We start from the raw sequence: 14209 nt of genomic DNA on the forward strand, positions 1-14209 counted from the left end.
AGAGTATCTTGTTCAAGATAAAACCTGCACACACACACATACTGGAATGAATATATACCATCAGAAAAACCGAGTCATGAAGGAATGAATACCTGGAGGAATATAATGGTGTAACTTCATACATTTTCTCAAATAACATTTTCTTTCATCTTTTAAAAATCACAAATCAACTAGCCAAATAAATAGAAAAGAACTGTTTGTAGAGACCAACCACATGGTTCTATTTATAGAAATTTAAAGGTTATTTACCTGAAAGTCATCATAAGGGAAAAGCAGCATCTCCCTCAAACAATCGTTCAAGATCTGCGTCTTCTTCTGAACAATGACATTTTCATAGTCAAGTGGCTCGATTAGCTTCGGTTTTGCCTGGAAGGCAAAGAAATAATTGAAATATTGTTATAGATAAATGTAATTTCTTAAGATTTGAGAACTTTGTAACACTATGTTTTTGTATTTTCCAACTTTTCTAAAATGAGAGTATGTTAGTTTTGTTATCAAAAAGAAACAGAAACAAATAAAAGTTGTTTTCAAAGGAACAAAGAGAAGTTTTATGTATGCTGCCTACAGACAGATCACGTTGATTCAGGAGCACTGGCTCTGGCTCTGGATTCCTTTCTTGGGGCACCCCCCACCCCAGGTTAGTCTCATTTCAAGTCTTTTAGGGGTCCAGCCATGGTCTGACAGTGAAGGCTGAATTTCTAGAATGGTTCTAGCCACACTACCAACCCCTCTTGGGCCTGGGCCCTTAACACATCCACCAAAACCAGTAAACCAGTTCCATCAAGTCAGTTCCAACTCATGGTGACCCCAACACATCCAAGAACTCACTAGCTCGTACAAGGTTCTATGGGACCCTCCTTGCAGTCTCAAAAGATCCCCAAGTGTCCAGATACATCTAAAGACTCAAATGTGTTGTAATACCTAAACACAGTAAAGTACGAGTACAAAATTTTTCAGAAAAATGTGAGCTGGACCCAAACCAGGCAAACAGAAAAAAAAAAAAAAAAAAAAAACCACTGCTTAAAGTAGGGCTTGTGAATGAACCTCGGCACACACTGAACAGAAGAAAAAGTGGGAAAGAAAGGAAGGTAGATTTCCAAAGTTAGACTTCTCAGTAAACATCTCTGTCATCTATCATCGGTCATTGCCACAGTGTTTACTGGGCACAGGCCGGGATTTGTTGTTGTTCACTGCCGTCAAGTCACCTCCGACTCATGGCAGCCTTGTGTACGACAGAAGGAAATGCTGCCCGATCCTGCATCATTCTCACAGTTGCCAGTATGTTCGAGTCCACTGTGGCAGCTACTGTGCCAGTCCATCTCCACTTCATCAAACGTGATGTCCTCCGCTAGCAACTGACCCCTCCTGATGACTTGTCCAAAGCAAGCGAGCTGAACACTGTTCTGTTGTGATCCATAAGGCTTTCATTCAGTAGATTTCCTCCTAGTCTGTCTGAGTCTGGAAGCTCCACTGAGACCTGTCCACCTTGGGTGACCCTGCTGGGATATCTGAGATATTGGCGGCATAGCTTCCAGCATCATAGGAACATGCAAGCCACCACAGTACAGCAAACTGACAGAGAGGGGGTTAAACGGCCTAGGATAGGTTGGGGATAAAGCCACACAGTAGATAGCTACACGGCAGTGTGCAAAGTGCTGAACAGGTACATCTATGTATCCCCAACCAAACCTGCTACTGTATGTAAATGTTATGTTATTGAAAGTAATTAATCCTATTATATCAATAGTCACTGCAAGATTTTTTTTTAATTATAATCATCTGATACAATCTCAATAAATGCTAAATATATATTAAAATGACAATTTATATACAGTATAGGAAATATTGTAAAGACTTCTGATATTTGGCATCTAAATTGGGAGTGAGGACTGAGGATGCTAGGTGTTCCCCAAACATGCCTCCTTTCCTTCCTAATACAGCTAGACTACAATTCCCAGCATCCCTGTGGTTAGGTGTGGCCATGTGACCGCCTTCTGACCAATGACATATGAGTGCAAGGGATGTAGGCACTGCCAAGCCTGGCCCATAGACGCCTCCCACATGACCTTCATTCTCTCCACAGTCCACTCTTCCAGCCACATGCACAGAATCTAGCTATGGGCTCGGGCCTGAGGAGAAGACGGACTCCAAAGACAGACAGAATTAGCATCCCTGAATCACTGTGCCAAAGGCTGCCTGCTTAGAACAGAAACTGAACTACCCCTTGAACAAGAACTAAACCATCTACTGTGTTAAGCTGCTGAGATGCTGGAGTTGTCTGATGGAGCAGTCAGCTTGTCTTGTCTGATACAGGTATATATGTTCTTCTTTAACTTCAATTACTTGATTTAAGTAAACTCTATAAAAACATCTTGGCACGTTAAGAAAAAAACCAGTAAACAAACAAATGCACAATTATTACAATCAGGTAAATTATGTTTAGGGACAGAGACTAAAAAATATGCAGAAGAGATATTAAGACTCTAATAGAGAAAGTGTAGAAAACGTCTTCCTACAAAACCTTTGTAATGTTACATTGCTTTACATTCAGAAGGGGGGGGAAGAGGGATTTATACAAAGTATTTTTAAAGTAAGAATTGCCACCAAACCCAAAAACCAAATCTGTTGCTATCGAGTCGATTCCGACTCACAGCCACGCTAAAGGGTAGAGTAGAACTGCCCCAAAAGAGCTTCCAGGGAGCATCTGATAGATTCGAACTGCTGCCTTTTGGTTAGCAGCTGTAGCTCTTAACCACTATACCACCAGAGTTTCCAGAATTGTCACAGAAAAAAAATTTTTTTTGCAAAATATTTTAATTCAATTTAAAAACAATCCATTCCTTTATTGTTACACTGCATACAGTAATCAGTCAATAAATACTTCTTAGCCGAATGAATGGCTGTCATGATTAATAACATTCTCCTTAGGAACCATGACCATATAGCTAATAAACCCAATTTAGCTTCCTTCACTAACAGAGTGCAGGACACTGAGAGCTAAAATTTCATTACAATGGTCCTAGATGGTGCAAATGGTTTGCACTTGCTGGCAACCAAAAGACTGGCGGTTTGAACCCATCCAGTAGCCCCTCGGAAAAAACAAGACTGGCCATCTGTTTCCATAAAGATTACGGAGCCCTGGTGTCACAGTGGTTAAGAGTTCGGCTGCTAACCAAAAGGTCGGCAGTTCGAACCCACCAGATGCTCCCTGGAAACTCTATGGAGCAGTTCTACTCTGTCTTACAGGATCGCTACGCGTCAGAATGGCCTCAAAGGCAACAGGTGTTTTGTTTTATGGTTCACACATGCTTACTTTCAGTTCTTCCCTTGGCAACATAGTTCTAATAGCAAAGTGCTTGACTTCCTATCTTCAAAAGAAAACCAGAATTCCCCAAACCAACCAGCAGCCATGGATGGAGTCACTTCAGGCCATTGTGACCTTGTTTTGACCATTTAAAAGTATGGGGAACTCTAAGACGTCACCAGTTTGAATTTTAAATATTCAAGGTGGCTGTGCTTTCCCTACGCATGACGGGCCTTGGTCTACCACGCTGAGAACATGTACAGTGCACGACTGTGTTGCCTTTACAGTGTGTGAAAAATGGAACTCCATCTCTACACAAATCCTTCAGCTTTCTGCCTTATGTGGAGGTTTAAAGAGTCCTTATCCATGAACACTCATTTCTCAGGTTGAATGTTGCTAGTGAAATCTGAAAAGGGAGAAGGCCTTGCAACTTCCAGTAGACAGTCTACAGAGTCGGTCTCAAAGAACAGTAACATAGTAACAGCATCACCTGCAACCCTGTTACAAATGCAAACTCTCAGGCCTCCCCCGTCCTCCATCAGAAACTTCATGGGTGTAGACCAGCAATCTGTGTTTTAACAAGCTCTCCAAGGGATTCTGATGTGTTCTAAATCTGCAACGGTCTTCAGTGGCACCTAGTAACTGTGTTAGAAATTCAGAGAGGAGCTAGGGAGGACCTTGCCCACCAGTCTCGAGCTGCTTAATCTCCGTGGGTTTATAAATTCCCTTGAGAATCTGGGCTCTCTCTCTCCCCAGAAAGGATTTACGTACGTGTTACTTTCCAAACTTTTATACATAGTTTTGGGTGGAAGGTTGTAATTCCCTGAAGAATAACCATGAAACTGAGTGTAAGAAGCCTTTGACCGGTGGGAGAGGCAGGCAGGTAACCCGTTGCTGTGTGCCGTCAAGTGGATTCCGACTACAGGCAAAAAAAAAAAAACAAACAAACAGGCAAGGCGCTGGCAAATTACAAGCAGAACTAAGGGGGAAAGGTGAGCCAAGCGCCATACCGGGGCTGTAAAGCTTCCTCACTTCACTAAAAAAGTTATACTTTGAGAAACACAAGAAGTCTTCAGGTTGGCAAAGTTTTGAATTCCCTAAATTGACAACGGAGCCCTGGTGGCACAGTAGTTAACAGCTTGGCTGCTAACCAAAAGGTTGGCAGCTAGAATCTACCAGCCACTCCTTGGAAACGGTGGGGGCACTTCTACTCTGTCCTATAGGGTCGCTATGAGTCGGAATGGACTCCACAGCAGTTGGTTTTTTGTTTTTGGTATCCCAGAATTTGGATCTGCCTCAAGAGGGCCACATGTACAACACAGACGCTGATCAAATAAGGCCACAGAGTGCAGTGGTTCAGAAGGGCGAGCCGTGCAGTCACGCAGGTCTGTGAGGAGACTCAAGGCGTGTAGAGTGCTTGGCGCAGAGGCTCACAGTGGACACGTAACAAATGTGGCTGCTGTCACTACTGTTGTTACTGAGTGTACTGCTTGCGAGACAGTGAGTACTTAAGTCATTTTCTTTTCAGTGCTCCGCATACATTCAATTTCACCAATCTGTTTACATGAACTTTCCTCCACCCCCCAGGAACATATGAAACAGAACAGATAACAATGGCAGGGACATCAACAAAGAAGGAAAAACAAAAGACCAAGCACAGAGGAAACTGTATAATAAATAATGATACTGAGGTTGAGGGACTGAGCCCAAAGAAAACATGAATAGCTGCTTATATTATAGACTGCGCTGGCCGTGGTGGAGGTTGTGTCAGGAAGAGCTGAGAGGAAAAACACTTGGAGGGGTCGCTGAATGTATGGGGAAGCATTTTAGAGTCACCCCATCAGGGTCATCTCCCCGAAAGCAGCGGGATTTAAGAGGACTGTGGAGGAGAAGAAAGAAGCAGAGACATGATTCGCGGAGGGTTACGTGGAACTCAGCCCAGGCAAGAAGACAGCGGCAGGCTCAATGGGGAAGTCTGGAGCCCCAGGGTCCGCAGAAGGTTTCATGACCAAGAATTGAACCCTGTGGAGAACCTCAGGGAAGACTTAAGGAAAGGGGCCATGGGGTCAAAACGGTTGGGAAGAAAAGACTCCTAGTCTTACTGTTGTTAGCTGCCATCGAGTCGGCCTCTACTCATGGCAACCCCACGCACAACAAAAACGCTTGCTGTGCGCCATCCCGGTGATCAGTTGTGGGTCTGACCATTGTGACCCACAGATTTTTCACTGGCTGACTTCTGGAAGTAGGTCTCCAGGCCTTTCTTCCTAGTCCATCTTAGTCTAGAAACTCCTCTGAAACCTGTTCGGCATCACAGCAACATGCAAGCCTCCACTGACAGGTAGACTGCGCATAAGGTGCACCGGCCAGGAATGAAACCTGGGTCTCCCACATGGAAGGTGAGAATTCTACTACTGCCCCACTGAGACTGTCATTCTCACATTAAGAGGAGGTGCTAAAACAATGGCCTAGCACAGATACAGCGTATTCGCTGATATCCAGGCCGCACCAGGCCCCGTCTACTGGGCTACGGCAGCTGATGGCACAGTAAACCCCCAGTGATCTCACTCGACTACAGCTCCCACCAGGGCAAGAGGGTGACTGCAGTGTCTCAGCCATTAACCTGCCCTCCAGGCTCTCGGAGTCCATGTTCCCCTGCAGCATCTGCTATTTGGTCTGGCTGCCCAACATTCATGCAAATTGAAATTCCAGATCAAAAGGCAATCAGAAGCCAGAGAATCTTCTCAGCGCCAGGAAAATGAGATTCCTCTGGAATCCGGCAGACCTGGATAGTGTTTGCCCACAAAATGATTTCAATTTTGGCCCAACATGTAAGAGACCTCAAAAACCTTGGGAAGAGCTAAGCTCAAAGCCTGACTTATTCCATTGCTCTTCCCGCAGACATGATAGCTTCCTGTGAACTTTCCAATTATTTCTTGTCCTTGCGCCTCTGGTAATTAAATGTTAACACAAGCTGAAATCCCGTGTGCCGCTTCTCGAAATAGCAAACTAAGGGAATGGTCACGATTGGAGCGTTCTATTTTAAGAAATGAGAAGCTCATCGTGTCTGCGTATAAAGAATTTAGGACTTCCTTGATTTATCTGCAGGGCTATAAATGCTACTTGATCAGATGAAGGATAAAAATCCTTCATGGATATTTAGTCCATTTCCAAAATGATGCATTCCTCAATGATGCCAAGAGGACCTCAGCACTGTTGCTGGGGAAGGGGGGCACCATGAGGAGGATGGGGCTCCTAAAGCCCGGTGCTAAGAGCATGGGCCACCCGGCATTTTCCTGTACTACTGCCTTCAGGATGACTCTCACTACTTACTGTGGGGGCAAAATGTACGTCAACTTGGCTAGGCCGTGATTCCCAGTATTGTGTGGCTGTCCACCATTGTGTGATCTGATGTGATCATCCTATGTGTTGTAAATCCTAACCTCTACAATGTTAATGAGGCAGGATGAGAGACAGTTACATTAATGAGGCAGGACTCAATCTACAGGATTAGGCTGTATCTTTGCAATATAAAAGAGAAGTGAGCAGAGAGGTGAGGGACCTCATTACCATCAAGAAAGAAGAGCCAGGAGTGGAGATCGTCCTTTGGACTCTGGGTCCCTTAGCTGAGAAGCTCCTAGACCAGGGGAAGATTGATAACAAGGACCTTCCCCAAAGCTGACAGAAAAAGCCTTCTCCTGGAGCTGGCATCCTGAATTCATACGTCTGGTCTCCAAAACTGTGAAAGAATAAATTGTGCTGTTTGTTAAAGCCATTCCCTTGTGGTATTTCTCTACAGCAGCACTAGATAAATAAGATCACCTTATACACATGTAAATGCTCGGCAATGAGTAAGGAAGACCAAAAAAGACTTGACGCCTTTGTAATTATGGTGTTGGTGAAGAATATTGAATATACCACAGACTGCCAGAAGAAAAAGTAAATCTATCTTGGAAGAAGTACAGCCAGAATGCTCCTTAGAAGCATGGATGACGAGACTTTATCTTGCACACTTTGGAGGGATCAGTCCCTAGAGAATGACATCATGCTTGATAAAGTAGAGGGTAGGCGAAAGAGAGGAAGGCCCTCAAGGAGATGGACTGACACAGTGGCTGCAACAATGGGCTCATGTGCGACGATTGTGTGGATGGCTCAGGATCCGGCAGCGTTTCGTTCTGTTGTACGTAGGGTCGCTATGAGTCAGAACTGACTTGACAGCGCCTAACAACAGATAACTAAGACAACACACCATGCAACTTTTTTGAAATTGTCATATCTGAAGGAAGAATCCTCATTTTTCTATAATTAAAGTGAGCACAGGACATTAACAGGCGCCTCCCTCATGTACAAGCGTTATTAGCAGTTACCACATTTTTACGCAAATAACGCACACCTTTTACACTTGTTTGCCAACTGCGCCCTCCCCGTGGGGTATTTTCATAAATGCTCCTATGCCAATTTTTTACACGACACTATAAAAAAAAATCAGCATAGAGTGCTTATGAAAATACCTTGCGGGGGGTGGGGGGAGGGTGTGGTTGGCAAACATAGAAGGCATGTGTTATTTGTGTACAACACAGTACATGTTTACTCCCTCCACGGATATTTACTGAGCTTGTCCATGTGCACCATGCAGGTGTTTGGGACAGCAGGGTGAAAAGGAGGATGGCGAGGCCTGCCTCAGAGATGGGCCATCCAGAGGGAGACAGCTGTGTGAGCAGTAAGAGCAACAGGAATGTAGGAGGGCACCTGGCCCACCAGATGGAACCTGAGTTGCCCCAAGTAGATCATAAATTCCACAAGAGGGCAAAGACTTCTGTTTTATCCAATGCTGGCTCCAGCACCTGGCATACCATAGGCAGTTAAATGTATGCTGGGTGAGTGAAGGAACCCAACGATGTGGGGTGCTTGCTAAAGGAGGAGCCTTGGTGGGGCAGTAGTTAAGCATTTGGCTGCTAACCAAACGGTCAGCAGTTCAAATCCGCCAGTCTCTCCTTGGAAGCCCTACAGGGCAGTTCTACTCTGTCTTATAGGGTCACTATGAGTCAGAATGAATTTGATCACAATGGGTTTCAGGTTTTTGTTAAAGGAGGCTGTCAGGGCTGCATTTAAAAGATGAACAAGTCAGCCAGGACTGAGGGTGGATTGGGAAGTCCTTGCAGAAAAAACAAAGATAACAAGGAGCATGCTCACAACAGTTTCAGATTTTGCAGGGCCCAATTTTTTTTTTAAAACTTCTAAAATTGTGGTGGTTGTGGGACTAAAAAATACAAAATTATGAATATAAAATGGCTGGGGTCCAGGGCCTTGGAAGGCACCCTGAAGCTTAAGTTTTATTAGTTTTATGGTAAATCTCATCTAAGCATGGTGAGTTCAGAAAGTAGTATTTCACAACACCTGGAACAAAGCTGCAAAGAGGGGTGGATGGTGGGGTGGCCAGCAGGCCAAGGGCTTGGAGCACCAGTCTCTAGGGGAACCATAGCATCACTGAAATCCAAGGACAGAAGCTATATTTACAATAACTCCCTTCAGAGAGGACACTGTACAGGAATGCGTTAATACGCTACATGGTGAGCAGGGACACTCCCCAACGAACATGGCTGAGAAACAATGTGCAGTTAAGCCACAGGGCCTTGGATTCTCTGAGAGGGTGGGCAAGCCTGCAGACAGAGTGGAACTGCTCTTCACCAGGGGTCGCCTGCTCCACCTCTGCCCCCATGCAGTCCGCTCAGTCTCTCATTCTAACAAACAAATATTTGAAGAAGGAGCCACGGTTGCACAATGGTTAAGCGCTCAGCTAACTAAAAGGCTGGCAGTTTGAACCCACCCAGCAGCTCCACATGAGAAAGGCCTGACAATCTGCTCCTGGACAGATCACAGCCAAGAAAACCCTGTAAGGCAGTTCTACTCTGAAGCATGCGGCAGCTATGAGTTGAAGTCAACTCTACAGCACCCAACCGTGTGAGGGGGTGCCAATGATGAACTGACATGGTATGTCTGCATGTCTCAGAGCCATCCCCGACCACAGCCTGAGCCCAAGTGGGGAGTGGTGGACCATGAGCCAGAGCTGCAGTGGGCCATGTTGACAAGGCCCGTTGGTAAAAAAGCCAGCAGAAGGAAGGGACAAGGGACTCAGATCCCACACCATCCTCCTACCAGAGCAAAACAATTTCCTGTTGTCTTATAACATACATGACCTTCTGTTAACCCCCAACACTCAAACTTAGGAGATCACAATATCGTTAGGTGCCGTAGAGTTGGTTCCAACTCACAGTGACCCTATGTCCAACAGAACAAAACACTGTCCCGTCCTGCGCCATCCTCACAATCCTTCTTATGCTTGAGCCCACTGTTGCAGCCATTTTGTATTCTGGGTGTCTTCCAATCTGAGGGGCTCATCTTCCAGCACTATACCAGACAACGTTCTGCTGCTATTCTAAGATTTTCACTGGTCAGTTTTTTCAGAAGTAGATGGCCAGGTCCTACGTCCTAGTCCATCTTGTCTAGAAGCTCCACTGAAACCTGTCCACCATGACTGGCTCTGCTGGCATCTGAAATCATCGGTGGCATAGCTTCCAGCATGACTGCAACACACGAGCCGCCACAGCACGACACACTGCCAGACGCGCGGGGGGAGATCACGATAATCAAAATAAAGTCAGATCCTCGTTCAGTAACAGAGGTTCTTTCCCAGACCGCTCGTTAGTGTGCGCAGGGCAGTAGCCTCAGCAGCTGTTCAGAAGCGTGCTTTTTTTGTTAAAAGGCAGGGTTAAGTAACACGAGCGCTACAAACTTGTGCAAACATCAGAAGCTGGGATTATTCAGTCTAGTCCCTTCATTTCACAGATGGGGACCCCAGACACATGACAGGGCAGTGACTTTCCCAGGGTCCCAGGGAGAGGTGCTGGCTGAGCCCAGGCTGGACCTCAGGTCTCCCAATCCCTGGTCCAAGCCCATCCTCTCAGTCCCTGTCAAAACAGTGCCTAGGTTTTAGTTTCTGCGCTTCCATGCACAATGTGCACAAACACCCAATATAAAAACTGGAAGGAAACAAGAAACTTCTCTAAGCTTGGACTTCGAAGCAGGCTCCAAGTTCCTTTTCCTGAGGGTTAAACCACCAGTTAACGATTTGGAGACATGTTTAAAAGAATGCATCATGACAACCAAACTCTGAGACATCTAAATCTACTTCTCACGCTGAAATGTGGTGTCATCCTCAGAACAGACTAACGCCAAGAATGACTCACTTATGAATACCGTGTTTTACATTATAAATACTAATAAGATGTTGAGTTTGCTTTTTATACGGCACTAAAAGAAGCATGCAAGTCGAGAACTTGTCACTGAAAGAAGATTTTACTTCATAAAAATGTCATTTATTAAACTTGGGCACTCAAGTTCCATCAGCTTGAGGGAAGGCAAAGATTCTGGGTTCCATATTTGTCATTTTCAAAAACAACTGTGGCTTCCCAAAATTATTTTCCTATTACTGAGATGAAGAGATCTGAAGACTCTATGAAAAGCTGTCCAACCAATCAGTGGCATCTAGAAAATGGTGTAACAGAAACATAATAATGGAAATTGAGGAGATAATAAAGATGATTAATACCAATTAACTAAAACCCACGAACTGCCTGCCTGTAAGCTGTGCTACATGGGGATCCTCAGAGAATGTCAATGAAGAGAAGACAGGAGAGAGATTTAGGGAATGGCTCTGCGCCCTGAGCCATGTGGTCACAGGAGACTGAGCCGAGAGGAGTGGGATCCTCCCCCACAAACACAGCGCCCCAAGGGCCTTCTTCCTATGATGCCATGGGGGAGGGGCTGAAGAGATGCACAGAGGGTGTCAGAAGGGAAGAGACAACAAGACAGCCAGCCTGGGGGAGAGCAGAGCAGGGGCTCACGCACACCTGGCTCCTTCCTGGCTTCTAATCCTGCCTGCCGTTTTTTCTGTACCTGAAAAGCAATAATGAAAGCAAAAAAGAAAAAGATGACAGTTGTGTAAATAATTCTGTCTCAGATCTACACTTCACCCCAGACTCTCTTCCAGCCTTTATTATATGTGTATGTGTGTGTGTGCGTGTGTGTGTGTATGCACATATACATATATATAATTTTCCCCCTTTTTTGGCATTGTGTCCTGAAATTACTAATTCTTACTGTATCAACAAAAGCTACTTTTGGAACACTGAAATGAAAAGGTCAAGTAATTAAGCTAAACAGTTCTAAAAGCTGGATTTAGTCAGATTTCAAAACAACTTACTTTAAGCTACTTATTTTAAGATATTGGGGACAGGGTGTGGAATATTCATAATACATAGCTAGTTCACAAAACAGTTTCTGCATACCTCACACCAGAAAGGCAGTGGAGAGACCAGTTCAGAGCAGGTGTTGAGAACTAGAATTAAAATCCTGGCCCCAAAAGTCTTCAGTGCTGTTGGAGCTGCGTGACAGCACCTGGGGGCTCCTGAGACCAGTGGCATCAGCATCACCTTGAAGCTGGAGGACATGCCACTTCACCCCAGGCTGCCCCATCAAGCTCCAGGGTTGTGGACCAGTAGTCCGTGTTTTAACAGACCCTCCAGGTGATTCTGATGCATATTTATGTCTGAGAACCACGTACAAATCTGCCTATCTTTTTAAAGAGGCTTGAGAATTTCTATTAAAAAGTATTTTTCAAAAATCCTGGCACCATTACGTATTGGTTACGTGGCCTTGGGGTAGGTTAGTTACTTAACCTCTCTGGATCTCTGTGTCTGTGTCTGAAAATGTGAACAGTGGCACTGTCCCTTCATCAGCATCACAGGGCTACTGCTCGTTTCAATACGTGGTGCCTGGGGCAGAGTACGCGTCCCTAGGTGGCACACAGCTAAGGGCTCAGCTGCTAACCAAAGACCTGAAGGGTCGTGTCCACCCAGAGGTCACTCAGAAGAAAGGCCTGGTGACCCACTTCAGGAAACCAGCCACTGAAAACCCTGTGGGGCCCAGCTCCACGCTGACACACATGCAGTCCCTTCACTGACAACCAGCCACTGAAAACCCTGTGGGGCCCAGCTCCACGCTGACACACATGCAGTCCCTTCACTGACAACCAGCCACTGAAAACCCTGTGGGGCCCAGCTCCACGCTGACACACATGCAGTCCCTTCACTGACAACCAGCCACTGAAAACCCTGTGGGGCCCAGCTCCACGCTGACACACATGCAGTCCCTTCACTGACAACCAGCCACTGAAAACCCTGTGGGGCCCAGCTCCACTCTGACACACATGCAGTCCCTTCACTGACAACCAGCCACTGAAAACCCTGTGGGGCCCAGCTCCACACTGACACACATGCAGTCCCTTCACTGACAACTGAAAAAACCAAAAACGAGCACAGAGGAGGGGCTCACCAAATAGTGGTCGTGAGGGTCACACATTGTTGTTATCTGTGGTCCAGACTCCACAGAATTTCAGCCCCGAGCATGCACACGGCTTGGGTGAATCACACACACCACCTTCCTAAAGCTCCCCCAAGCTCTGTACGGTTACATCATTGCCACTTTACAGGTGCGGAAACAGAAGCTCCGAGGGGTTACCTGACTTAATGAAGGTCACGCAGATGGCACTGCAAGGACGCAGACCCTCAGGTTTCCTGGCCCCCAGCCCAAGACCTTTCCCATCACCCAGCAGCGGTCAGCACGATGGAATTTCAGATGTCTAGGACAGGGCACTCCTCCCTCCCCAGTGCCCCTATTTCTCTCTGCAGGAGACACACACAACATTTCATTTCAAAGAGTTACCACTGCTCTACACCATGGACCTTCAGCCTCCACTCCTCCAGAGCAGACAGGGGTCTGAGGCCTTCTGCCCAGCTACCAGAGCCACAAGTGTAAACTGAATTCAGCAGTCCCTTCAAGAAAAATACTCATTTTCTGCCTCAAGAATATTAAAAGTCATATCTCAGAATACTAAGCCTTCCTGAAGAACCAGGTTTGGATGCTTGGATCTATATTAGTGCCATTAGGACATATTTTATTTATTTTACCACTAAATATCTCAAAGACATGATCTTTCCAAGAAAAACCCAATCTTCTACTTAAATCACGCATTCTTTCCCTAAACCAAACCAAACAAAACCCATTGCCATCAAGTCAATTCCCACTCATAGGAGCCCTATAGATAGTAGAACTGCCCCATATGGTTTCCAAGGAGCGCCTGGTGGATTCGAACTGCCAACCATTTAGTTAGCAGCCGTAGCTCTTAACCACTATGCCACCAGGGTTTCCATTCTTTCCCTACAGATTCACAAATACGCAACACTATCCAGTGGCCCATCCTCAAATCACAACTTTCTAGTTTGAGGCTTTACAAGCTCTGGAATGCAGGGTTTATAGACCTGCACTATCAGTACAGTAGCCACTAGCCACATGTGGCTACTGAGCACTTGAAAGTTGGTCTTTCTGAATCTAGATGTGCTATAGTATAAAACACACACCAAGTGTCAAAGACTCAGAATGGATAAAAGGACACAAAGTATCTCAATTTTTTTAATAAGGATTACAAACTGAAATGATAGTATTTTGGAAACAATGGGTTAAAATGTATTATTAAAAATAATTTCACCCATTTTTTAGTTTTTTAATGTGGCTACTAGAAAACTTAAAATCACATACATGTCTCCGTTTCTGTTATTCTGTGCCATTGAGTCGATTCCGACTTAGAGACTATATGGAAACATAACAGATAATTTTCTTAAAATTTACAGCAAAACAAAGGACAGGCCCCCTTCCTGAAATGTCTACTTAGAGGCAGGGGAGACAAAGCTTTTGCCAAGTCTTGTGAGGTAGGTCATGAACGCAGGTGCCCTGTGTGTTCCGTGTTTCTAACAGGCCTCACCTCTGCTGTCTCTCCCCGTGGAAGAGCTA

General features: G+C 45.4%; 1 protein-coding gene across 15 annotated transcripts in view; it reads right to left on the bottom strand.

Annotated features, from left to right (window-relative positions):
• The window catches only part of DOCK9 (dedicator of cytokinesis 9), a 336790-nt gene that overhangs the window by 187817 nt on the left and 134764 nt on the right, over positions 1-14209 (bottom strand). For 14 of the 15 annotated variants that reach the window (XM_049853234.1, XM_049853243.1, XM_049853244.1 and 11 more), the window contains one exon: positions 250-366. In XM_049853234.1, the coding sequence (XP_049709191.1) occupies positions 250-366 (117 nt within the window). Of the gene's footprint in view, positions 1-249; positions 367-6871; positions 7041-14209 lie in introns of all 15 variants that reach the window. The other variant, XM_049853240.1, reaches the window with a different exon arrangement.

Source organism: Elephas maximus, chromosome 14, assembly GCF_024166365.1.
Source record: "Elephas maximus indicus isolate mEleMax1 chromosome 14, mEleMax1 primary haplotype, whole genome shotgun sequence".
NCBI lineage: Eukaryota > Metazoa > Chordata > Mammalia > Proboscidea > Elephantidae > Elephas > Elephas maximus.